At 45.9% G+C, this 27,213-nt stretch overlaps 1 protein-coding gene across 1 annotated transcript; it reads left to right on the forward strand.

The window, feature by feature from the left end:
* The first annotated feature begins 650 nt into the window (after nucleotides 1–650).
* Nucleotides 651–25,463, forward strand: CCNB2 (cyclin B2). The gene is made up of 9 exons (XM_002718205.6): nucleotides 651–846; nucleotides 4,000–4,128; nucleotides 4,224–4,337; nucleotides 13,720–13,890; nucleotides 13,994–14,152; nucleotides 16,421–16,657; nucleotides 16,943–17,083; nucleotides 24,025–24,135; nucleotides 25,202–25,463. Exons 1-9 carry the CDS (start codon nucleotides 823–825, stop codon nucleotides 25,310–25,312), a joined length of 1,197 nt encoding a protein of 398 aa, XP_002718251.2. The 5' UTR covers nucleotides 651–822; the 3' UTR covers nucleotides 25,313–25,463.
* Nucleotides 25,464–27,213: the final 1,750 nt, after the last annotated feature.

Below are 27,213 nucleotides of genomic sequence, written 5' to 3' on the forward strand. Positions count from 1 at the left end.
TTGTGCCCTTGCACCCGTGTGGGAAGGCCTGGAAGAAGCTCCTGGCTCCTGGCTTCGGAGCGGCGCAGCTCCGGCTGTTGCGGTCATCTGGGGAGTGAACCAGCGGATGGAAGACTTCTCTCTCTCTCTCTCTTCCTCATGAATGACACAAATCACTCGTCCCTTTTTTTTCCGGGGGGGGGGGTGCTTCCCTAGGAATCTTAGTATTTGAGGAAACTCCACAATTCCCTCTACTGTAGCACATGTTTGCGTCTCAGCAACATAGCACACTTGCAGGCCCCGGCAATGCAGATCCACCCCGGTCTTTGGGGAAGAGCAATGAAAGTCAGCAGCGGTCTTGCCCGGGTCTTGCGTAGACCCAGCTTCAGCGCACCCAATACAAACCTGGAGAACGTCCTAGGCGAGGCCTTGTCCAATTCGGTGGCGTCTTACGTCTACTTTCACGAAACTTTCATTTTTGTTTTTTCACAGAGGTTGGGTTTTTCAATGAAGACAGAGGTGTCATTTAAAAGCGGGGGGGGGGGGGGGGGGGAGGAGACTGGTGGTTTCTATGACAACCAAACGGGGGGAGCATATGAAAATTCAGCCAATCAGCGTTCGGGAATGCGTCCAAGCTTAGCCAATGAAACGAGCACGCCGTGCGTGAGGTCGCCCAATGGGGGCGCGAGCGGCGCGGTATTTGAATCCTGGAACTAGGAGACCTCGCCGACGATCCTCCGCGGTACGGGCTCGGAGTGCAGCTCCAACGGCGCCGCGGACGCCAGTGCCTGCCAGCTCCAGTCCGCCTGGGCCGGACTGGGCCTCTTGCCTCCCGCGTCCCTCATGGCGCTGCTCCGACGCCCGACGGTGAGTGGGCCCGGACCCCCTCGCCCCGGCCGGGGCTGCGGCCCCGCCGAGCCGCCTTCCCCCTTCCCCCTGGCCCTCGCTGCCTCTGGCTTTGCCTCTTCTGCTCCGAACCTCTTTGTCCCAGCCGCAGCTGCTGCTGCTTCCCCCGGGGCTCCCCGCGGACGGCGTCCCACCGTCCCCGCCCCCACCCGCTGCGGGGCGTGGGGAGGGGTAGGGAAAGGTTTGGGTCGTGGCACCTGTCAGGTGAGCCTCCCGCCCGCTGGCTGCCGCCCCCGGGTGCCCTTTGTCGTTAGCCCTCAGGGTTTCCTTCCCCTTTTCTCCGGACTCCCTCGCCGGCTTAGGGATCCGTGGTGGGGGTGGGGAGGAGGAGAACTGGACGAACCCCCTCCAGCCTGTGATCGCGCCAGAGAGCGTTCTTGGCCTTGTTCCCCGAAGTCCTCCAGGCTGAGTTTACTGATGTGGGGTTTGTCTCCTTAAAAAAAAAAAAAAAGGAATTTCTTCCATCATGTGATAGGTTATAGCTTGGACCGAGATGGCAGACTGAGGGAAGAGTCCGGGCCCGTTTGCTTGATCTGTGCAATAAACAAAGTGTTGTGTAGTGTTTTGAATATTTTTGCCCCTTGAGGCTGAAGTGTGCCCGCACCTACTTTTCCGTCGCTAAGAACTGGAGGACCGTGACACACCTGAGTTCCATCGTGCTGGCTGCAAGGCTAGTTAAAAGCTGCCAGTTTCCCCTTCCAGATGAATTTTTTTCACCACTTTAATAAGTATCTGCATTTATAAGTGTAAATATAGCAAACACATACCTAATTAAGTAGCAACAGCCATTTTATGCCAGCACTGAATTAAGTTTTCTTAGTACAAAAGGTATTGGCTTGACCGAAAGTGAAGGAGAGTTTCCAAGATGCGGGATTTTTTTCCCCTGTATTTATTATTTTTTAATTTATTGTTTAAAGATTTATTTATTTATTTGAAAGAGTTACAGAGAGGCAGAGGCAGTGAGAGAGAGGTCTTCCTTCCATTGGTTCATTTCCCAAATGGCTGCAACGGTCAGAGCTGGACCAGTCCGAAGCCAGGAGCCAGGAGCTTTTTCCGGGTCTCTCTCGCGGGTGCAGGGCCCAAGCACTTGGGCCATCTTACACTGCCTTCCCGGGCCGTGGCAGAGAGCTGGATAGGAAGTGGAGCAGCCGGCACTGTATGCGGCAGCCCCTTGTCCCACTCCAGGGCTGGTGCTGAGGTGTGCGTGTCCACACTCTCCACATAGGTCCACAGTGTCCCTCTAATTTGTGTGGAGTTTCCTCTGCCTTTTTTTCCCCTAACACTTCCCTGAGACTCACTCTCTCCCTTTTTTAAAACTATCTTCAAGTCTAGAGCAGTAATTTCCCTCCCTATTGCGCCATCTTAATCCCTGTCACCATCCAGATAGGTTTAAATTTAGTCACATTGCCAGGTTTCAACCCATAAGCATTACATTTTCAAACACTTTTTAAAATTGGCAGTTGATGCTGGAAAGATTGAACAGTGTGACTTTGGAGAATTGCAATTCTAGGTACTGAATAAGTCCACTCAGTGTTTAATTCATACCCTTTTGCGGAGCCAAATCCAACTAACAAGTCATTTTCTCTAATGTAACCTATCAAGTTATTTAGTGGTAAGATTCTTTCAATTCAAGGAAGGAGTTTGCCTTGGCCTCTCTGTCTTTGTATATCACTCAAGTCCTTGTTTGGGAGTTCTTTTAGGAGAGGGACCCCTAAATCTCAGGGATAGGATACTGTTTTGCTTATCACTTTGATAATAAGCTTTATGGTGTGCATTGCTCTTTTTAAATGAGGTTTTGTTTCTAATCACACTCTGTCTAAAGTAGGTAAAGATCAACTAGCAATTTTTGTTGCATATACTTTTCTTTTAAAGATTTTATTTATTTGAGATGTAGAGTTACAGATGGAGGGAGAAATAGAGAGAAAGGTCTTCCATCTGCTGGTTTACTCCCCAGTGGCCGCAATGGTTGGAGCTGCACTGATCAGAAGCCAGGAGTTTCCTCCTGGTCTCCCACATGGGTCCAGGGGCCCAAGGACTTGGGCCATCCTCCACTGCTTTCCCAGGCCATAGCAGGGAGCTGGACTGGAAGTGGAGCAGTCGGGACTAGAACCGCCACTGCTATGGGATGCTGATGCTGCAGGCGGAGGATTAACCTACGGTGCCACAGCGCCAGCCCCATGTTGCACATACTTTGAACGTCTCCTGAATCTCAGTGCTAAAACTGTTTAACCCAAGAACACCATTTCAAGCATCCTTACTTAAAAAGAGCCTCTGCTACGGCAGCCTCATTCTATAAAGCTGCATGTGTAAGGTCATGTCTGCAACAGCATTTCTTATTTCTAGATTTGCCGTAATAAAGCTACTCTAGTTTTTCAGTTTCTGAGTTTAGACCTTTTTAATTTTTCACTTTAATTGCACTTATAACCACTCTCTGTAGAAGTTTTTTTTTTTTTTTTTTAAATGTATTTATTTGAAGTGAGAGTTACAGAGGATAGGCTGAGAGAGCGAGCGAGAAAATCTTCTATCTGCTGGTTAACCCCCAAAATGGCTGCAACGGCCAGGACTGGGCCAGGCCAAAGCTAGGAGCCAGGAGATGCTTCTGGGTCTCACATGTAGGTGCAGGGACCCAAGGACTTGGGCCATCTTCTGCTGCTTTCCCAGGTGTGTTAGCAGGGAGCTGTATTGGAAGTGCAGCACCTGGAACTTGAATCGGCACCCATATGGGATGCTGGCACTGCAGGTGACACTTTTACCTGCTACGCCGCAATACCAGCCCCATAACGGAACTTTTTTTTTTTTTTTAAACAAATGACTTTAACAAGTGGCATTGGTGCTAGAAGAGAAATAATCATTTACTTGCCCATTTGAATACTCAAGACAGTTTTGTAAGGTGGGAGGACTTTATCACAGGTAAAGTAGATGAATGATTAGTCTAATTTGGGGTGTTATTCTTGGTCACAAAAAGCTACAGACTTCTTAAAGTGTACCTTGTACCTTGAAAATAGATCTCAACTTGTTCCCCTTCCCCAAAGCAATTCTAAATTTGAGTATCTGATATTAGCCAAGTTATTTTAAATTGTTTTGATGCTTCATTAACTTTTTTTTTTTTTTCAGGTGTCCAGTGATTTGGAGAATATAGATACAGGAATTAATGCTAAAGCTAAGAGTCATGTGACTGTTAGGCGTGCTGTTTTAGAAGAAATTGGAAATAGAGTTACAACCAGAGCAGTACAAATAGCTAAGGTAACAACCCTAAATGCATACCAAGGCTGATTCTGTACAGCGCTGAGGGCTGACAGTGGTTGGCTGGCCCCATTCACGTTTCTTTTTCCTTGCAGAAAGCTCAGAACACTAAAATACCAGTGCAACACACCAAAGCTACAAATGTCAGCAAACAACTGAAACCTACTGCTTCTGTGAAACCAGTTCAAATGGAAATGTTGGCTCCAAAGGTAGGACGTTCTGAATTTACACACACGTAATGCAGTAGCCTGTCTAGCTAGGTTGCAAAGGTACCTTATCACCGCTGAAACATTTCAAGAACTTTCATAGTAGAATCTCAATATTACTTTAATAACTAAATTAGTGATTTTAATATGAGATTTGGTGGGTTTTAATAAGATAATACATGAGGAGTAGACATTTAACATAGTGGTTAAGATGCCTGCATCCCACATCAAAATACCTGGGTTTGAGTCCCAGTTCCAGCCCCCCGACTCCAGTCAGCTTCCTGCCAATACAGACCCTGGGATGCAGCAGTGATGGCCCAAGTAACTGGGTTCCTGCCACCCTGTGAGAGACCTGGATTGTATTTCTGGCTCCCTGGTTTGGCCTTAGCCCAGCCCTGGCTGTTGCAAGCATTTGGGGAGTGAACCTGCACATGGAAGCTTGCTCTCTCTGTCTCTCTATAAATAAATAAGATAAAAAAGAAATGCACTGTAAGAATGAACTTTCCCATGAAAGTTTTGGAAATCTGTTGTTAAATTATAACACTGAGTTATAAAAAAGTATAATCTCCATCACTGGTTAGCTAAATTGGAGTTAGTATGCTAATAGACCCCTTGGTTTGTTCACCACATTTTCAAGTATGTCCCTGCTATTGTTCATAAATCACTTGTGCACAGGCACCGTTGTGGGTGCTGAGAATATACCAAATTCTTCACTCTTTCCAGCATAAGACATATATAGTGTTTGAAATTTTTCAGAATAAAACTTTGGATATATGAGAGTTTCGTGCATGGATTTTGCAATTTTTTTTTATCTCCAGATAAGCTTTTAATTCCATTTTCCATGAACTTTTTTGAAGTCCCCTTGTATTTCATGAATAGATACATTGAGCACTTACTAAGGCTGCTAAGGAGACATTTTGCTTTCAGGAGCCTTATCTAGGAGGAGTATGTGTCTCTGAAAATTATATTAGTAAACATCAAAATTTGTGAACATCAAATGGCCGGGGGAGACCCACGTGCTCTTCCCAGGAAGGTGCGGCTGAAGGAGGGAGAGAACATGGAGGGAGGGAGTGGGTCAAGGAACTGGATGGCCTAAGTGGGGTTTTCAAAGATGGTAGCTGGTAGGAAAGGGCACCTTTTGGGGTGGGAAAGCAGCAATGAAAATCAAGGCAGCAAAGTGGAAAAGGCTGTAATCGTGTCCTTGGATCCAGGAGCCTGCGGCTCTGCATTGAATCAGCAGTCACATGGGAGGAAGCAGCAAGGAAGGTTGCAGCTGGAGTTGAGGGCCTTGCAATTTGGATTTTTATCCTGTTAGGCGGTGAGGAAGCTGCCAACTTTTGAGGAAGGGAAAGTACTGGAGGCAGCGTTGGGTGTCGGGGGACTGGAGGTATGTTGGGAGGTGTGGTGTTGACTAGCGTAGATCTCCCAGAGTATCTGCATGAGGTGCTAAGACTCAACATTGACTGCGTAAGGTTGTACCAGAGCACCTCTTAGAGATGTCCTCCAGTATTTAGAAAGGATATTTTAGATGTACTGCTTGGAGTGGAAGTGTGAGCCCCTTAAGTGTGTGGGTCTTAGAGCATTTATGCTTTAAATTAACAAAAAATAGAAAGGTCAAGGGAGGGTGGTAGGTTAGGGGAAGGCTCCCTGTTTGGCTTTAGATTTGTTGAGGTAAAGGCAGGATATCTTCCTGGCAATGTGGTTGGAAATATGCCAGTGACATCAGAAGGAGAGGGCGGATTTGGGAACCTTTACCCAGAGGAAATGGTTGAAAACACATTGTTATTTATGGGGGAGGAGAAAAAGACTTTGAATTGAGAACTATAGCTCAGAGCAGATACTCGAGGTTGACCTTCCTTTAAGAGGACTTTGTGAGAAGCTTTTTGGTGACTTCTAGAAACCAGACCAGTGGCCGGTTTTAGACGTGGATCTTGCAGCTGCTGTGCAGCATCGTCTGCACATGACTCCTCCCACTGCAGACGGGTGATTTCAGCTCATTATGCGCCATACCCAGCAAGTCTGTTTCTACAGTCATCCAAAGGGCTAGTCAAGGCCTTTTAAATAATGCTGTGATGAATAGCTCTTACATAGTTGCAAAAATAACCTGTATTAGGATATTGGTTAAATCCATTGAATGAAACACCATGTAGCCACAAATACCAACTTTAGAAGAGTCTCTAAAAATGTCAACATCCTTGTAACAAGAAGTGGAAAAACCAGTTTCTAACACAGTACATACTACATGACCCAGATTTGCTTTGAAAGTGTGTTTCTACACAAAATATCAGTGCTATTTGTTTCTGAGTATTATGTTGGGCTTAAGATTGAGTTTCATTTTCTTCCTTAAAATTTTCAGACTTTCATCCTAGGTACGTATTACTGTTTGAGAGAAGAAAACAGGCCAGTTTAAAAAACAAAACAAAACACTAATGAACCAAAAAAATGTTATGAAAGAAACAAAGGAAAACTTGTTTCTTCCTGTGACCTTTACAGCTCCACCCTTGCCCCACGCTCCTTGGCTGGCTCCTTAGGGCCGCTCTGTTTCAGATAAAGTGTTGGGGAACTGCAGCGCAGTTCATGTAAACAGCACTGCTGTAGTATAATATAAACACACCTGCATGAATGATCTAGTATAGAAGCCGTCCAGGATTAAAGAACAAGTATTTTTCTTTTTTTTTTTTTTAACTTTTATTTAATGAATATAAATTTCCAAAGTACAGCTTATGGATTACAATGGCTCCCCCCCCCAACAACTTCCCTCCCACCCGCAACCCTCCCCTTTCCCGCTCCCTCTCCCCTTCCATTCACATCAAGATTCATTTTCAATTCTCTTTATATACAGAAGATCAGTTTAGCATATATTAAGTAAAGATTTCAACAGTTTGCACCCACATAGAAACACACAGTGAAAAATACTGTTTGAGTACTAGTTATAGCATTAAATCACAATGTACAGCACATTAAGGACAGAGATCCTAGATGAGGAGTAAGTGCACAGTGACTCCTGTTGTTGACTTAACAAATTGACACTCTTGTTTATGGCATCAGTAATCACCCTAGGCTCTTGTCATGAGTTGCCAAGGCTATGGAAGCCTTTTGAGTTCACCGACTCTGATCATATTTAGACAAGGTCGTAGTCAAAGTGGAAATTCTCTCCTCCCTTCAGAGAAAGGTACCTCCTTCTTTGATGACCTGAAGAACAAGTATTTTTCAATTCAAACACATGCCTTTCTGCTCTGGGAACCCAAGTGGTGAAGGGACCCTTAGGTCTGTCCACAAGGTGGAGTCCCGCCTTCTGCAGGTGAGCCCCTCTCTTGTGTGCCTCTGCTCAGCACTCGGCTCTGTCTGTAGGGTTGGTATTGCTGCTTTCCAGCCCATTCCTGGACTTAGGGAAATGCCAGCTGAGCACACAGGTTTTTAGCAACTTTCCTGGAAAGCTTGCAACATAAGCTGGGTGCCCATGAAAACAGGTGTTCCCAGACTTCTAATGGACTCCATACTACCCTTTCTGTAACACTGGAGGGCAGGTGAAACAACTGAATCACAGAGCCCTGGCTGAGATATTAAAAGCATTCCAGCTATTCACATATGCTAATTATTATGCAATTTTTTTGGAGAAAAAATTTTTTTTTCTAATCAGCGATGTTTGGTGAACACTGAGCGGTTTGGAAGGAGAGGCTTTCCACCAGTCCCTTGTTTGCTGGGCACTGGGGAACAGGTTGGACTATTGCTTGCCTCCATGTGGGTCCCAGCTAAGTTGGGGTCCTAGGAGTGAAAGCCTGGGTTATAGTACACCTTCACAGAGAGTGATGGAAGCTTACAGAAAGAAGTTGCAGCCAGAAACTTGGGTTTTAGATTTGCAGATTTGATTTCAATACCAAATTCAGTGATAGTCATGGTTCAAGTACAACAATGTTTATGGCCTAATTCTCCCTACTATAAGATCTATATAAAAGGAAAATAAGCACAGTTGCTCACTTTTTTCAAAAACAGAGTGACTGTTTTTTGTTTTTGTTTTTTTTGACAGGCAGAGTGGACAGTGAGAGAGAGACAGAGAGAAAGGTCTTCCTTTGCCGTTGGTTCACCCTCCAATGGCCGCCGTGGCCGGCGTGCTGCGGCCAGCGCACTGCGCTGATCCAATGGCAGGAGCCAGGTGCTTCTCCTGGTCTCCCATGGGGTGCAGGGCCCAAGGACTTGGGCCATCCTCCACTGCACTTCCTGGCCACAGCAGAGAGCTGGCCTGGAAGAGGGGCAACCGGGACAGAATCCGGCACCCTGACCGGGACTAGAACCCGGTGTGCCAGCGCTGCAAGGCGGAGGATTAGCCTAGTGAGCCACGGCGCCGGCCAGAGTGACTTGTTTTTAATCACACAAGAAACACAGTGATAAATAGCAAAAAAATACTGAAATATTTAAACGATCAGTTTGTTTGTATCCCCAAATAGCCATTCTATTGCATCCTCAAAGCTAATCATAGTAACTGATTTTGCCTGTGTATAATTGTGTGTACCTGTGTATTCACGAAAACGTTTATTGCTACAAATAATGAAGTGATTGGCATCAGCGGTTTTTCTTTGGCTCCTTCCCTATTGCACTTTATTGACATTGTTTATCATAAATTTAGTAAATAAAGGAACTCTTATCAAAACTTGTGAATACCTGTATTACTCCATCCTCTCAATAGTCCCAACTCAAAACTCCTAGCTCCTTACCAAAAGGCTCCTCTGGAGTTAACTAATTAAACATCTTTTTCCTTTATTGAGAGGCAGGCAGCTGTTGGTTTACTCTCTAAATGCCGCCCATGGCTTCCAGGTGCCAGGAACCCAATACGTGTCTCCCACATGGGAAACAGGAACCCAAAACCTCCTGCTAACCAAGGTCTGTATCAGCAGGAAGCTGGAGTCAGGGAGCTGGGCTCCGGTATCAGATTTATGTAGATTGATATAGGACACAGAAGTCTTAACTACTAGGCCAAATGCCTGCCCCAAGTTAAGCAAAATTTCATATCTATAAGGTTTCTGATCTGACTTTTCAGTTGTCTTCAGCTATCCACAGAACTTATTTATCTGATTTGAAGGTTTTTATTTGCAAATCACTTTTGTTGTTTAAAATTTGTGAGAGGAATAGGTGTTTGGCACAGCAACTAAGATACTGCTTGAGACACCTGCATTCTATATTGGAGTGTGTGGGTTCAAGTCCTAGTCTACTCTCCCTTCCTACATGGCTAATGTCCACTGTGGAAGCAGCAGATGGCTCAAGAACTTGGGTCCCTGTCACCCACGGATTGATTCAGGGCTCCTGACTTCGGCTTGGCCCAGTCCTGGCTGTTTTGGACATTTGAAGAGTGAATTAGAAGATGGGAAATCTCTGTTTTTTAAATAAAATGAAAAAAAGTTGTGACAGTTGACTAGGTGAGCAAATACTGAACAGAAAATTACACAGTTGGTTCCTGGGGCTTAGGTGACTGAATAGACAAGTTGGGTCTTAGAATAATTATTTTAGATTTGAAATGGAATTCTTTTTTTTTAACGATTTATTTATTTATTTGAAAGAGTTACACAGAGAGGAGAGGCAGAGAGAGAGAGAGGTCTTCCATCCGTTGATTCACTCCCCAATTGGCTACAACGGCCGGAGCTGCTTTCCCAGGCCATAGCAGAGAGCTGGATCGGAAGTGGAGCAGCCGGGACTAGAACCGGCATCCATATGGGGTGCTGGCGCTTTAGGCAGGGCGTTAACCCGCTGTGCCACAGCACAGGACCCATAGATGGAATTTTCAGTCAGTTCTCAATTAGGAGCCAGAGCATGTATCCTCGTCTTACCCTGGGAGCTTTGGATAGGACCAGCCTCAGCGGGCTTCTGAAGGGGGCATGGGTGAACATTCCTCACTGCTAAGCTGGCACCTGAGGTGGTGAGGGCGACCTCTGACTCCTGACACCAGACGCCAGTGCTGACAGCTCACCCTAACACTGGAGCTCCATGGCTTAGGAAGGTGCCCCTCTGCTTCCAGCCACCCTGCCACGTTCCTTCCAGGACTTCGCTCCTCCTTCAGCTTCAGTCTGTGCTCTTCTCGAGGTTCCTGCTCCCCTTCCCCTCTCCGCACAGGGCACCTTGCGGTTCCCAGGTTTGCTTTCATTTTCTGTGCTTCTCTGGCACCCCATGGCCTTTGCTCTTGAGGGCTCGACTTGTGGAGTAGATGGAATGCACCTCTCACTGACGTGGCCCTTCCTCAGGTTAAGATCTTTGATTTTAGAGGGAAGGGCTTGTTTAGGAACTGCTCGCTCTTTTTTGGTGTTGGTCCTCCGAGACTGAAGGTCAACAATCACTGAGCTTTCATGTAAATGAAAATTACCTTTTTTTATTATACAGCCTCCTCTTTATATTTTATTACTTTAATACATATTCTTTATAACCTAGCAGTCCTGTTAGGTTTTACTTTGTACCTCTTATTCTTTCTAAAGTCATGGTTTATTTATGCTTCATTACTAAATACTTAAGTTACTTTATAAATTTTTAATTTGTGTGGTTTCTGTAAATAAGCACCCAGTCAGCAGCATAAGAAAATAAAATACTGTGTTGTATACTTGTGTGGCCTTTGCTTTCTTCTCTTATTTTATCCATAGACTTGAACATGCTTTTCTTTTTTAAGATTTATTTATTTGAAAGGCAGAGTTACCGAGAGGCAGAGGCAAAGAGAGAGAAGTCTTTTTATCTGCTGGTTCACTCCCCAAATGGCCGCAACGGCTGGGGCTAGGCCAATCTGAAGCCAGGAGCCAGGAGCGTCTTCCTGGTCTCACATGCAGGTGCAGGGGCCCAAGCACTTGGGTCATCTGCTGCTGCTTTCCCAGGCCATAGCAGAGAGCTGGATCGGAAGTGGAGCAGCCACATCTTGGACTGGCTCCTATAAGGGATACTGGCACAGCACTGCAGGCGGAGGCTTTACCCGATATGCCATAGCACTGCTCCCCCCTCCCCCGCCCCCCTCATTTTTGGTAAGGTTTATTTGAAAGGCAGAGGAATAGAGAGAGGAGGGACAGAGCAAAAGATCTTTAATATACTGGTTTGCTGAATGACTGGAATGTCTGGGGCTGGAGTAAGCCAGAACCAGGACCCAGGAACTCCATACAGGTCTCTGACGTGGGTGGCAGGGGCCCAAGTAGTTGGGTTTCTTCCACTGTTTTCCCAGGCACATTAGCAAGGGAGCTTTATCAGAAGTGGAACAGGCTGGACTTGAACCACATTCTGATATGGGTTGCCAGTGTTGCAAGCAGTGACATAGGTCCCCTGGAACATGCTTTTTCTTTGTTTAAAGATTTATTTGTAGGGGTTATCTGTGGCGTAGGAGGTAAAGCTGCCACCTGCAGTGCTGTGGCATAGCAGGTAAAGCTGCCGCCGGCAGTGCTGGCATCCCATATGGGCGCCGGTTCGAGACTAGGTCTCTCCACTTCCGATCCAGCTCTCTGCTATGGCCTGGGAAAGCAGTAGAAGAAGGCCCAAGTCCTTAGGCCCCTGCACCTGCATGGGAGATCCAGAAGAAGCCAGGACATCTGAGGAGTGAAACAGCAGATGCTTCTGCCTCTATGTAATTCTGTCTTTCAAATTAATAAATAAATAAATCTTTATAAAATATATTTCTTTATTAATTTGAAAGGCAGAGTAACACAGAGATCTTCTACCTACTGATTCACTCCACAGATAGCCACAGCAGCCAGGCTTGGGCCTGGCCAAAGCCAGGAATCCCATCCAGGCCTCCCACATGGGTGACAGGGGCTCACACACTTGGGCCATCTTTTGCTGCCTTCTCAGGCACATTATTAGCAGGAAGCTGGAAGCAGAATAGCTGGGACACAAATGTGCTCTGATCGGGGTTGGTGACGTTGAAAGCAGCTAACCAGCTGCGCCACAACACTAGTCCCACTTTTCTGCTCTTCAGTTGCTGAACAGTTTCTCAATTCATAATAAATAATTGAAGAGAAGAAAGCATTATGCTTGGCAGAGGAGGCTACTGTTAAAATGAATGATTTGCTCCAGTAATCTCTGAACCTAGATGACCAGTGTTTTTCACTTATCGAGTACCTACTATGTGTCAGTGATCAATTTGGCATTTGAGAAACCAAATAAGTAAATAAATTTAAAACCACATTGTGGCAGAGATGGTCAGAGAACACATAGATGAGTAAACTCTAGAATATCAGCAGATGATAGATTCTGTAGGAAAAGAAACAGAGATGACATGTATGTGGGGGAGGGTAAGGAGAGCAGCAATTTAAGTTGGTGGTTTTACTTTTACTTTTAAAGGTTTTTTACTTGAGAGATAGAGTTACAGACACAGGGCGAGACAGAGAGAAAAGTCTTACATCCTCTGGTTCACTCCCCAAATGACTACAACAGCCAGAGCTGGTCCCATCAGAAGCCAAGAGCTTCTTCTGGGTCTCCCCAAGCACTTGGGCCATCTTCCACTGTTTTTCCAGGCCGTTAGCAGACAGCTGGATTGGAAGTGGAATGGCTGGGACTGGAACCAACATCCTTATGGGATTTCATCGCTGTAGGTGGAGGCTTGGCCTGCTGTGCCACAGTGCTGGCCTCAGTGGTGGTTTTAAGTAGGAGTCAAAATAGGCCTTTTCTGAGCAGGGTAACACTTCAGCAAAACAAAGAAGGTGAGGGGATTGCCCTGCACATCCACAGGCAAGAGCACTGTGGCTGGAGCAGCTGGCTCATTTGAGGTCTTGTCAGGAGCCTGGGGCAAAGCAAACCAAAGGGAGAGGAGTGGGAGATGGATGGGTTAGCAAGGGAAAAGGGAGTGGGCCAGGTGGTGATGGAGGCCTCATAGGCGCTGAGGACTTTGATTTTCACCTTGAGTGAAATTAGAGAGTTTTAGGGGCCGGTGCTGTGGCATAGTAGGTAAAGCCACCGCCTGTAGTGCCAGCATCCCAGATGGGCGCTGGTTCAGTTCCCGGCTGCTCCACTTCGATCCAACTCTCTGCTGTGGCCTGGGAAAGCAGTGGAAGATGGCCCAAGTCCTTGGGCCCCTGCACCCACCTGGGAGACCCGGAAGAAACTCCTGGTTCTTGGCTTCCGATCGGCGCAGCTCCAGTCGTTGCGGCCATTTGGGGAGTGAACCAGTGGATGAAAGATGTGTGTGTGTGTGTGTGTCTCTCTCTCTCTCTCTCTGCCTCTGTGTAACTCTGCCTTTCAAATAAATATTTTAAAAAGAAAAGAATTACAGAGTTTTAAACAGTTACTTTCTCTGTGAAAACATTTGCTGTATCTTGGCTTTAACGTAGTTGAACAATGCCGGTGATACTGATGTTTAATCCTGTGGGCTCTGTGTGGCTTGTGGGGAGGGCTGCTCCTAACAGAGTAATACATGTGCTTTAATTGGTTGTAGGGCCCTTCCCCCATACCTGAGGATGTCTCCATGAAGGAAGAGAACCTCTGCCAAGCTTTCTCTGATGCTTTGCTCTGCAAAATCGAGGATATTGATAATGAAGACTGGGAGAACCCGCAGCTCTGCAGTGACTATGTTAAGGATATTTACCAGTATCTAAGGCAGCTGGAGGTGAGTGGGCCTTTGTGTTTACACTGTGCAAGCAGTGGGGAGTTTGCCACACAGCTGGGAAGGAAATGAGGTCAATGTTTTAAACTTTTTATTCTGTCAACAGGTTTTGCAGTCCATAAACCCCCATTTCTTAGATGGAAGAGACATAAATGGACGTATGCGTGCTATCCTGGTGGACTGGCTCGTGCAAGTGCACTCCAAGTTCAGGCTCCTGCAGGAGACCCTGTATATGTGTGTCGCCATCATGGATAGGTTTTTACAGGTAAGTGTGACTTTAGGCACTTGGTGTCAGAGCCTCCTTGAGTATCATAGTTGTGCTTCAGGGATAGAAAGCTAAGATCTCTTGGGATAGAAGAAAAGATCAAAAGCCAATTCATTAGGACCCAAAGAACTTTAGATGCTAAAAAAGGAAGTAGATGAAGTATGTCAAACCCTTAATGATGACAACCGACACAGGGCATTTCTCTAAGGTCAGCCTGCTAACAGTTGCTCCGGAAAATAGTTTCTCTTCCCCGAAATACTTGGGACCAGAAGTGTTTTGCATTTCGTAATATTTGCATATACATAATGAGATATCTTGGGGATGGGACCAAAGTCTAAACAAAATCTGTTTTTGTTTCATGCACACCTTCTACATATAGTCTGAGGGTGCCTGTGTTGACTACCACTCATCACATGAGGTCAAGTGTGCAATTTTCCACTTGTAGTGTTGTGTTATCACTCAAGTTCTGGATTTTGTAGCAGTTCAGATCAGAGATGCTCAACCTTAGTACGTTGCCGCATTATTCATCAAAAGAAGTACGCTCTCAGGTGGTGTGAAAGTTGATCTAAAGTTTATGGTCTTTGGTTACTGGTTTTTAAGCCTACCTGCATGACTTAGAAAGTTTGGTACTCTTTAGTGTTAAATTACTCCATCCAGATAATGAGGAATATGGCTTAAGAATCTCTCAAAGTTTCAGGGCTGGTATTGTGATGTAGCAGGTAAAGCCTCTGCCTGCGATGCTGGCATTCCATATGGGTGCTGGTTTGAGACCCGGCTGTTCCATTTTCCACCCAGCTACCTGCTAATGCACCTGGGAAAGCAGCAGAGGATGACCCAAGTGCTTGGGCCCCTGCACCCACATGGGAGACCTGGAAGAAACTCCTGGCTTTGGCCAGCCCCACCCTGGCTGTTGTGGCCATCTGGGGAGTGAACCAGTGGATGGAAGACCTCTCTATGTGTCTCTCCCTTTCCTTTCTGTAGGTCTGACTTTTGAATAAATAAATAAATCTTTTTAAAGGCAGAATTAGAGGGAGACACAGAGAGATGTTCCATCTACTGTTTACTCCCCAAATGGCCACAATGGCTGGAGCCGTGCTGATCTGAAGCCAGGAGCTTCTTCCGGGTCTTCCACATGGTTGCAGGGGCCCAAGCACTTGGGCCATCTTCTGCTGCTTTCCCAGGCTCATTAGCAGGGAGCTGATCAGAAGTGGAACAGCTGGAACTTGAACCAACTCCTGTTAAGACTCTGGTCCTGCAGGTGGCAGCTTAACCTGCTGCGCCACAGCATTGGTCCCAATAAATAAGTAAATAAATCTCCAGCCAATTGTGGCATTTAATCACAGAAGAGTGAGGAAGTACAAAATTTTTCCCCCAAAGGAGCAAGGGTGTGTCTGTGTAGTGGGCTAAGAATGTGGACCATAAAGCGGACTGTCTGAAAATATGCTGTGAGGCAGAATGACCTTCAAAGTATTTATCATTTGGGAATGCACAGACATTTATCCAGTTAGGGGGACACCAAATGTGAATTGCTAATATGTTGTTTAACAAATGTTAGCAGATGAGGATTTATTTGAAGGCACCGATGGGTTTAAGTCAAGTACATATTATGCAACACGATATATTTATGTTTATAATTGTCCTGAGATAGTGCAGAATCCTAAGTGGGTTTTCAGTCTTAAGTCCTCATAAGGCAGGAAGGCACAGCAATATTTTAGGTGGATTTCCCATAAAGACAGTTGAAGCAAGAAAAATAAAGTTGTAGTTTAGAAAGAAAAAGGAAATTAAGGGAAATACGTGTACCCTGGGCTGAGATTCTTCCCTCACTGAAGTATTGTTAAAGGGTTTTTCAAGCTGAATGATTTGTGTATTTTTGGTGAGACTTAAGGAAATGTAGAGCCATCGTTTAAAACCTCCCTCTCTGTCTTGGCTGCATCTCCGTTCAGACCACACTGAGTACCAGTCACAGGGTGACTAGGGGAGCTTGTTTGTCAGACTTGGATTTTTCTCTCCTCCACAATGGAGTCACGTTGGACTGGTGTCTGAATCTCTTCTCGGGTCATCTCCTTATAATTGAAGATGAAAACATATGTACTTTTGTGCAGACTGGATGAGAGAATGTGTTAGCCTCTTGACACTGTGCCTGGCCCAGGGTGAGTTCTCTGTAACAGAGAGCTGCCCTGCTCACGGCGCTCCCCACTGTGAGCATTCAGGTGTTGTGGGCCTGATCCTCTTGTTGGGGGATGTTTTGACACACGTGTTTTCAATCAGGTTCAACCAGTCTCCCGCAAGAAGCTTCAACTCGTTGGGATAACTGCTCTGCTATTGGCTTCCAAGTACGAGGAGATGTTTTCTCCAAATATTGAAGACTTCGTTTATATCACAGACAACGCTTATACCAGTTCTCAAATCCGAGAAATGGAAACTCTAATTTTGAAAGAACTGAAATTTGAACTGGGTCGACCCTTGCCCTTACACTTCTTAAGACGAGCATCAAAAGCAGGCGAGGTAAGTGCCCATTTTTGTTTGAGGTCTCATCCCAGGAACATTGACCCATTTTAAGAGAAGTTTAGGAATTGGCAGAAAGCATCCTTTAGATAAGCCTTAATGCATGTCTTGTCAGTTCGTATGAGAAAAGGCCTCACATTCTGGGTGTATAACAGATTGTAGAACAGAGCAGTCCTTGGGGAGGATGAGTGAGTGAAGCAGATTTGCATTCCTAAGGTTACCCCAGAGTTCTGCAAGATGGTGATAGCCGTGTGGTTCTTACTGTCCTTGGCTGTTCTTTCCCAGGTTGATGTGGAACAGCATACTTTAGCCAAGTACTTGATGGAGCTGACTCTCATTGACTATGACATGGTGCATTATCACCCTTCTAAGGTAGCGGCGGCTGCTTCCTGCTTGTCTCAGAAGGTTCTAGGCCAAGGAAAATGGGTGAGTAGTAGGTTTAATAAGAAATTAACAGGGATGGCGCCATGACTCACTTGGTTAATCCTTTGCCTGCAGTGCCGGCATCCCATATGGGCGCGGGTTCTAGTCCCAGTTGCTCCTCTCCCAGTCCAGCTCTCTGCTGTGGCCCAGGAGGGCAGTGGAGGATGGCCCAAGTGCTTGGGCCCCTGCACCCTCACGAGAGACCAGGGAGAAGCACCTGGCTCCTGGCTTCAGATCAGCGTAGCTCCAGCCGTAGTGGCCATTTGGGGAGTGAACCAACGGAAGGAAGACCTTTCTCTCTGTCTCTCTCACTGTCTATAACTCTACCTGGCAAATAAAAAAAAAAAAATAAAGAAGAAGAAGAAGAAATTAACTAGGCTATGTTTAGGCCCTGATGATATTAAAAACTTTGGCATTTTCACAGAGTTATCTGTGCAAAGGCCTTTCAACAGAACAATTCAGACACTGGCTGACTACACAACTATACACAGATGTAATGCAGAGTTGCAAACAATCAGGAAGGCCATAAAGAATCCGTATGTGTGTGTTTTCTTGGGTATTTTTTTGAGTGAAACAAGCAAGTTGTCAAGCATATAAGACAAAGCAAGGGCCGGCGCCACAGCTCACTAGGCTAATCCTCCGCCTTGCAGCGCTGGCACACCGGGTTCTAGTCCCGGTCGAGGCGCCGGATTCTGTCCCGGTTGCCCCTCTTCCAGGCCAGCTCTCTGCTGTGGCCCGGGAGTGCAGTGGAGGATGGCCCAAGTGCTTGGGCCCTGCACCCCGTGGGAGACCAGGATAAGTACCTGGCTCCTGCCTTTGGATCATTGCAGTGCGCCGGCCGCAGTGTGCTGGCCGCGGCGGCCATTGGAGGGTGAACCAACGGCAAAGGAAGACCTTTCTCTCTGTCTCTCTCTCACTGTCCACTCTGCCTGTCAAAAAAAAAAAAAAAAAAAAAAAAAAGACAAAGCAAGGCCAAGGCCTGAGAGTTAGCCTGTGATGCTAGGAGTCACTTTCAGATTCAGATGAGTAGTCAGACACCAGCTCCTGACCCTCACCTCACACCAGCAAGGAGGACAGGAAAGCAGAAGGAGCTGATTGACTGCATGCAAGGCCTGGGGTACGCTCATGGAGGGGCTGACGCCATGCTGCCACTGAGCAAAGATATAGTCTGCAGCTGTGCCTGAGAGCACAGGGAGATAAACTGTCTCTTACCAGCTCCCGGGGAGATAGGGAGGTGAGTGGGAGATGGCTCAGAGGCAGCTCCTCCCACGCTGCCATCCCTTCCTGTTCCAGGAGGATCACAATGCATTTCTTTTTAAAGATTTATTTGTTTATCTGAAAGGAGTTGCAGAGGCAGAGAGGTCTTCCGTCGGCTTGTTCACTCCCCAAATGACTGCAACAGCCGGAGCTGAGCTCATCCGAAGCCAGGAGCTTCTTCCAGGTCTCCCACGTAGGTGCAGTGTGGGGAGCAACTCGGACTAGACTAAGTTACTGGAATTAAGACTTATTCTATGCATCTGCTCTCCCACAATATGGCGCTGGGAGAGAAGTAAACAGCTTCTACACAGCTGCCTCCAGTTCAGCCAATAAACTGTAGGACCTGCTCCTGATTGGAGGAGAGCAGCGTACTCGGCGTGTGGGCAGCCGAGTTAGGATTGGCGGAGGAGGACTATAAAGGAGGAGAGAGACGGCATGTACCAGGAACATCTAAGGGGAACATCTATCTGAAGGAACACCTGTGCAGCCCCCGAGAGAGCTGGCCGGCGGTGTGCCGCTCCCCTGCGGAAGTGGGGAATGTGGCCAGGGGGAACTGCCCTTCCACGGAGGTGGAAGGGACAGTAGCCAACCCAGGAAGAACCAGCAGCAAACCCGGGGAGGGCCGAGCAGACAAAAGAACAGCGCAGGGTCCAGTGTCGTTCCTCCACGAAGAGGGGGAGCGACATAATGGTGCCGTGACTCGGATGTGAAGCCTAGGCAGGGTTCAGTGTCGTTCCTCCACGAAGAGGGGGAGTGACAGTGCAGGGGCCCAAGCACTTGAACCGTCTTCTACTGCCCTCCCAGGCCATAGCAGAGAGCTGGATCAGAAGTGAAGTAGCCAGGACCAGAACCGGCACTCATATGGGATGCTGGCACTGCAGGCGGCAGCCTTACCTGCTACACTACAGTATCGGCCCCTTACAATGCATTTTGCCAAGCAGATCAACTGCTTTAGAGCTTGTGTGGCTTCTGTGAGTAGATGCAAAGTTGCCAGGGCAGCTGTCATCTGTACAACTGTGTATGGCAGTTTACGTTTAATGTTAGAGTGTGTGTACTTATGTGTTTGCTAATTTTCCAAAAACTGGAGCACAAAGTCAGAAACTAATGAGAATGGATACTGTAGGGTTCTGTGGGAATAGGCAGAAGAATGAGGAAGGGAGGTCTTTGGAGTGTAACTTTATTGACTTTTACCTGATAATGATGTCAGTTTTTAACAATGAAAATATCTTATGCAAATTTTAAAATGAATTTAGGCAGGAACAAACAGTTTACTTCTCTCAAATTGGTAACAGAACACAGAGGAAAAATTGATTCAGATACCTTGAACTCATCATTCTCAGGGCATATCCTTCCTATGATGGCAAAACAAAGGAACCAAAGCAATTAAATAACATTTGCTTTGCAGGTTTATTATTAATAGTGGTCTCTTATAATACTGAAAGTATTTTGTGTGTATTGTAGGTTAAATCAAAATTTATTCATGTTATTAAGAATTCAAATTTTTAATATATAAAGAAATAAAATATTGTTAACAAAAACAAAAGGAAAAATCTCATTGTTAAATCTGCTTCGACAATCTCAGTTGACTTCATTGTGGGAGGGCTTAGAAACAATGACAACCTGGTAGCAATAAGCATATCTTTTGTGCTTATATTTTTTTTTTTAAAGATTTATTTATTTTGCTTGAAAGAGTTACAGAGAGAGAGAGGGAGAGGTCTTCCATCCACTGGTTCACTCCCTAGATGACCACAACGGCTGGAGCTGCGCCGATCCGAAACCAGGAGCCAGGAGCTTCTTCCAGATCACCCACACGGGTGCAGGAACCCAAGGATTTGCTTCCCAGGCCATAGCAGAGAACTGGATAGGAAGTGGCGCAGCCGGGTCTCAAACTGGTGCCCATAAGGGATGCTGGCACCGCAGGCGGCGGCTTTACCCACTACACCACAGGGCGGGCCCCTGTGCTTTTATCTTGGATACTAAATACTACTACCCACTAGGACCTAGGGCTCCTTGGACAAATAGCTGATTTCAGGGCCTTTGCAGGGGAAGTACTCAGTGGTGTCAGTGATCCAAGATCATTGAGGTCACATCAGAAGAATATATGAACTGGTTTGATAGGGCTCTTGACTAAATTTGAGCATTAAAAAGAATAATGTTTATAAAAATAATTCTTGTTCATAGTGATGCAAAAAATTAAAGGGGACTTTATTTCATTCCTTCCTTCTTTCCTTTGAAAGAAAAGAACTGAACCTAGGCCCTCTGTGGGACTCGGGCATTTTAATCACCACAAATTAAATGCCTGTCTTAGCATTCTTTTATTTTGTGTTTCTTTTTTTAACTTAATATTTTTTTGAGAGAACATTTTAAATCAATTTGTTTGACAAAGATTTAAGCCAAGTTTGACAAAACACTATGTTTGCAGCAAAACTGATATTCTTAGGCATTTGTTTATTTTTTTAATTTTAGTTCCTGCATATAAAGAAGAACATGTGATATTTCTGTATGTCTGGCAGGACTCTTTGTTTTTTTTTAGTGATCTTATTTATTTGATAGGTAGAGTTACAGATAGTGAGAGGGAGAGACAGAGAGAAAGGTCTTCCATCTGCTGGTTCACTCCGCAAAGGGCCACAATGGCCAGAGCTGAGCTGATCGAAGCCAGGAGCCAGGATCCTGGGTCCCCCAAGCACATGCAGGGGCCCAAGCTCTTGGGCCATCTTCTTTTGCTTTCCAGGCAGTAGCAGAGGGCTGGATTAGAAGAGGAGCAGCCAGGACTGGAATTGGCACCCCCATGGGATGTTGGCGCCACAGGCGGAGGATAACCTACTGTGCCACAGTGCTGACTCCTTTAAAATTTTTTTTAAAGATTTATTTATTTATTTGAAAGAGAGTTACAGAGATGCAGAGAGAGAAAGGTCTTCCATCCACTGGTTCACTTTCCAAATGGCTGCAATGGCCAGAGCTGGGCCGATGTGAAGCCAGGAGCCTGGAGCTTCTTCCGGGTTTCCCACTCAGGTGCAGAAGCCCAAGGACTTGGGCCATCTTCTGCTGCTTTCCTAAGCCATAGCAGAGAGCTGGATCAGAAGTGGAGCAGACAGGACTCAACCTGGTGCCCACATGGGATGTCAGCACTGCGGGCGGTGGCTTTACCTGCTACACCACAGCACTGGCCCCAAGATTCTTTATTTTTAAAATCAGAATGGCAGCTAATTAAAGTAGAAAGTGATAGAATTAGAAATATATTTTCTTTTAGTTTCCAATATAATGATTGATTCAAGTAAGGACCGTCAATGGATGCAAAAATCTTTAAGTGAATGAATTTGGAGGAACAAGATTCATGTGCTCTCAAATTATCATCCTATAGACACTTCAGATTTTGAAGAATTATGATGGAGGGGTCTGACGGTTACCACCTTACCCAAGGGATCAAGTTTGGCATAACCAGTAGTGGACCACCTTGCTCTGTGCTTGCTGGTGCAGCCCGGAGTGCTTGTGATCTCTGATGCAGTGTTCATGCCCTCATTCAGTCCTGAGAAAACACACAGACAAATCTGGAGTGGGAGGCCTTCTGTCAGTAACTGGGGCTGAATGCATCAGGAAGTTGTCATTTAAAGCCTAGAAGGAAGAGGTGTTTTTTGTTTTTTTTTTTTTTTTTTTTATTTAAAATGAATAAAGACACAGCGATCCAATATACTGCATATACTTTGATTGGACCCTAGATCTAAAAAACAAAAAACAAATAAAAAACTTCTGTATAGAACATTTTTGGAACAATTGGAGAAATAGGAGTATTGACAATATTATTAGATGATGCTAAGGAATTGTTGGTAACATTCCTTGTGTGAGAATGATATTGTAGATAGGTAGAAAAATACACTAAAGTATTCCTTAAAAGGAGATGTTTCTGAAACACTTAGAAGTGAAATACTATATCTGCAACTCACTTTCATATGGTTCAGCAAAAATTGTGTGTGTGTTTGTGTGTTCACACAGAAGTACACAGCCAGAGTGCATGTCTTTGCAGGTGGGCAGACCCCCAAAGTGAAGGAGAGAAAAGGGGCTGGGCTGTACACAACAGCAGTCTAGTCCTAAGGTTGCCAGCCTATAGGATACTTCAAAAATGTAATTAAAAGATTAACTTGGGGGCCGGCGCCGTGGTGCAGTGGGTTAATTCCCCACCTGCAGTGCTGGCATCCCATATGGGCACCGGTTCTAGTCCCGGCTGCTGCTCTTTCAATCCAGCTCTCTGCTGTGGCCTGGGAAAGCAGTGGAAGATGGCCCAAGTGCTTGGGCCCTGCACCCACATGGGAGACCAGGAAGAAGCACCTGGCTCCTGGCTTCAGATCGGCGCAGCTCCAGCCGTTGTGACCATTGGGGAGTGAACCAGTGGAAGGAAGACCTTTCTCTCTGTCTCTCCCTCTCACTGTAACTCTACCTCTCAAATAAAATCTTAAAAAAAAAAAAAAAAATTGTTTATTTTGGTTCAAGAACAAAATTTGAAATCCATACAAACTGATAGTTCTGCAAATAGTTCATGGAAAATGCACATTGTAAAGAATCTCTACATGGGTTTCAGAATATTTTTGCACCTAGAGATGCATACACACACATATCCATATATATAAGTGTGTATTATACAGGCTTTATTTAGAACTCTTATCTTAATTCTTAGTGCAGTTTGTCTCCTAATGTGGCTGTCAGGGCAGGGCTATGGCAGAGTGATGTGTGCAAAGTGGCCAGCACTGTAACGGGGCACCTGTTTGGTTTTGTTTTCACTCTATCTCACTTTTCATTCCTTCCACTTTGGTGATAGAGGTAGTCCTGAAAGCTTTGTTACTAGAAGCACCCTGCAGCCCTGGGGAAACCTCTTTAAAAAATAATAAAATGGGGGCTGGCACTGTGGTGCAGTGGGTTAAAGCTCTGGTCTGCAGTGCCGGCATCCCATATGGGTGCTGGTTCAAGTCCCGGCTGCTCCACTTCTGATCCAGCTCTCTGCTATGTCCTAAGAAAGTAGTAGATGATGGCCCAAATGCTTAGGCCCCTGCACTCATATGGGAGACATGGAAGAAGTCTCAGGCTCCTGGCTTCGGATCAGCCCAGCTCCAACCAACCATTTTGCCATTTGGGAAGGGAACCATTGGTTGGAAGACTCCCTTTCTCTCTCTCTCCCTCCCCCCCCCCCCCCCCCCGCTGCTGCTGCCTCTTTGTAACTCTGTCTTTCAAATAAATAAATATTTTAAAAATAACAATAATAATAAAATGGCCTTTGATTTAGCTGACAGCCTCACACTATCTTTTTGCCAATCTGAAGCCAGGAGCCTCCTCTGGGTCTCCCACGCGGGTGCAGGGGCCTAAAGACTTGGGCCATCTTCTACTGCTTTCCCAGGCCACAGCAGAGAGCTGGACTGGAAGTGGAGCAGCCGGGACCTGAACCGGTGCCCACATGGGACATCAGCACTGCAGGAGGCAGCTTTACCCACCACGCCAAAGCACCAGCCCCCTCACAGTGTCTTAACAGAGCTCTGTTTCGGGGTCACAGTCCTCTGGTTCCACGGTTGTAGTTAGGGCTGTGAGACTTTTTGGAAGGTAAGAATCATCCTTTACAGCTTTTGTAAATGTCACGTCAGTGTGTGTACCATTTGTTCTTCTGCCCCTCAGTCCTTTCTCTCTTCTCTTTGCCTTGTATCCAGAATTTAAAGCAGCAGTATTACACAGGATACACCGAGAACGAGGTGCTGGAAGTCATGCAGCACATGGCCAAAAATGTGGTGAAAGTAAATGAAAACTTAACTAAATTCATCGTAAGTACTTGTGTGTCTTAACCTGTGGAAAGCATGGGGTGGTGGGTATTGTTTGAGTTTGTGTGACTGCATTTTTGTGTAAATGTACGGATGGCCTATGTGAGTCTATTTTAGCATGAGTCTTTAATATTCTGGTGGTATATAGTGATCAGTCCTAAAAGCAGGCTTTCTTAGAGACAGGGTAGATAGGCTAACTGCGCCTAGGTCCAGTGCATAGTCAGCCATTCAGTTGTTCAACGTTTTTGTTCACCCTGTGCTCATGCCAGCCTTTTGGTTACGGCACCCATCAAGCAAGGGAGGTGGGGGGCTCTGTGATCAGAATTAGCCAGGGCCCATGTCAGATGGCTGTGTGGAGGTTGTGTGTATTTGGGTGATCTTAGGGTTTTTGTCCAAGGTCTCTTGGCGCAGGTCCTGAAAGGCATCTGTGTAGTGAGCTTGGTGGAGGAAGAGCCACTGAGGCCCATTCAGGAAGCTTCCTGAGGGCATAGCGTCTGTGCATGGCCCACCTGTGAGGAGGAGTTACAGGGGGCTTGGTGCTTGCCTGTGCTCTGTGACCCTAAATATCAGAGGTCACCAAAGGTCTAATGACAAAGAGTCAAGACCCTGTACCCTAGAGAAGCCTCTGTTGTCCTCACAATGTGGAATTTCAGCAAGACTGAGCACATGGTGCGAGCATATTGTGTTTTCAGTCTCAAGGGTGTTGTCTGGGGTTTGCTAATCCCTAGTGCCATTTATGGCTGCCAGTAGGGTGAAGCTGTTCTGTCCTGATGGCACTTGGGCATGACAAAAACAGCTCCTACTTCCCATCCCTTTGGTAGCTCACTAGAGAAGGTTGCTCCTTTGACCTTGAAATTTGTTCCCCCATCAGCTGTACCACCAGCTGGGTTTTCTCCGTTAATGAACTTGCAGGAAATGATCAGGCACAACAAGTGGGGAGCCCAGAGCTCTCGCTGGCTGCGGCATACCCTCTGGATGCTGTGCCTCTGGCCCTTGATTCTTGTGCATTAGATTACGAGGAGTAAGGTGGGGATCCTGACATGTGCTTCATCCCAAATGCCTTCTGCAGGCCATCAAGAATAAGTATGCAAGCAGCAAACTCCTGAAGATCAGCACGATCCCTCAGCTGAACTCAAAAACCATCAAGGACCTTGCCTCCCCTCTCATGGGAAGGGCCTAGGCTGCTGCAGCTTCATCCATGCACTTTTTCTAACTGGTTCAGAACTCTTGGTTTTGTACATAGTCGACTGGCCTATTTCATGAAACCTCTTCTCAGACCGATTTTCTAAGTATATTGAAGAAAAATAAAGCTATTGATTTTTCTTGTGGTATCCCATGTGTACTTATTTATTCTGTACTGAAGAAATCAGCAAAAGCTTGCTTTGACCAATTCCTTTTTGAGCGATCGTGAATAGTGTATAAATTGTTGCCTTCATGGCTTTGGGAGAGACCTTCCTACCATTTTCTGAAATGAAAAAAAAGTACCTAGAATTTGGCTCAGTCTCCCCCAACTCTATATTCTTGAGTAGAAACAGGTTCATGTAAACATTTAAAATGGGAGGTGACTGTGACATTTTCCTTTCTAGAACCTACTCAGCTGCTCATTAATTCCTACATAGGAACTTGGCCCGCTAGGGCAACAGCCACCAGAGTAACCCTCGTCATGGGTCTCTGACCAAGGCAGAGTTGGGACCAGGAAGAGCAGGTTCCGGGGGCTACCGCTGGAGAAAGCAGGTGGGCCTGTGTGTCCTGTTGCAGATGTGCTGCCTCAGCTACATGTGCTTGGGTGGTGATTTTGTTTGTTTTTTGGCTTTGACCATTTAGTCACACTGAATGTTTCCTAAGGGGGAATGCCTCCTCAGTCTCCAACCACTAACTCAGAAGCAAACAAAAACTATGAACTTAATAAGTCTCTTACAGCAACAGCTTCCCACATTGTTGAGTTCTACAGGATTGTTAATTGGTGTTTTGAGAGCAGAGAGTTAGTCAAATAAGTTTGAGAAACATTACAGATTCTTGGAAGTTTCATCAAGGCTGCCGAGCTTGGCTATGAACTCATTTAACTCAGTACTGTGTCCTGCAGGCCCATTCTGCCTGTCGGTCCCACAGTGTAATCCATAGCGTCTGACCTCTGATTGAGGTATGGCCTGAGGACAACTGCTGCTGGGTTCTCCCTCTTCCCTTTCACTGTGAACATGTAGAGGCTTTGGGTATCTTTCTATGTTGAAATCCTAGTACAGAGTTTTACACATCCTTTGTGGAGTTAGTGGCAGCCGTCAGCCCACTCAGGTCCCAAGTGTGAATGGTAATGCTGTGAGACACTGATGGGGAGCTTGCCTGCTTCTGAGAGGCCAAGTTATTTCCCAGAGCTGCTTGAGCTCAGCTTCTCTCCAGGAAAGGGTGGATGGTGTAGGCATATGCCACAGACATTTATAGCTTCCTTATTACATATTTTACTTAGTTAAATATTAAGTGCCTGACTCAGGAAATTCTTCTGGGATGTCATAAAAAATAGACCTTTGAGATACTGCCATATGTGCCCTCCAACTTGAGTGTTGTAAACGTCAACCAAGTGGTAGAAGTGGAAGCTGTGTCATAAGAAGCCCGAAGGTAGAAGTGAGGTGATGTAAGCATAATATGGAAGAGCTCACACTCTGCAGGGGGTGTTTGGGTTTGATTGGGCTTAGCAGTTGTGTGACCCCATAAGCTTCATTTTCCGGACATGGAAAGATGGGGCTAAGAGTGCCTGTCCGCCTCAGAGGGTGTTATACCAAACAGAGTAAGCCAGGCTCTAGGACAGTGACTAGGACAAAGGAGATGCTTGAACACTAGCTGCCGTTATTTAAGGAGTGGGCTGATGGTCTTGGAATGAGAGGGACTCTGGGGATTGAAAGATATGTTTGAATCAGCTGCTGCCGATCAAAGGAGCTTATGCACATTTATAGCTGTGTGCCCTATTTGTGATTTTCCAAATTTTTATTTGTAGAGGTTTTGGAAGTTTAAGGGCTGATAACTAGACTGTCAAATTCCAAGAGGTCTTCAAAATTCATGGATAATGTATATAATGAAAAAGACCTATGG

Source organism: Oryctolagus cuniculus, chromosome 12 (assembly GCF_051225735.1).
Source record: "Oryctolagus cuniculus isolate XC-2025 breed Fujian yellow rabbit chromosome 12, ASM5122573v1, whole genome shotgun sequence".
NCBI classification, from domain to species: Eukaryota; Metazoa; Chordata; class Mammalia; order Lagomorpha; family Leporidae; genus Oryctolagus; species Oryctolagus cuniculus.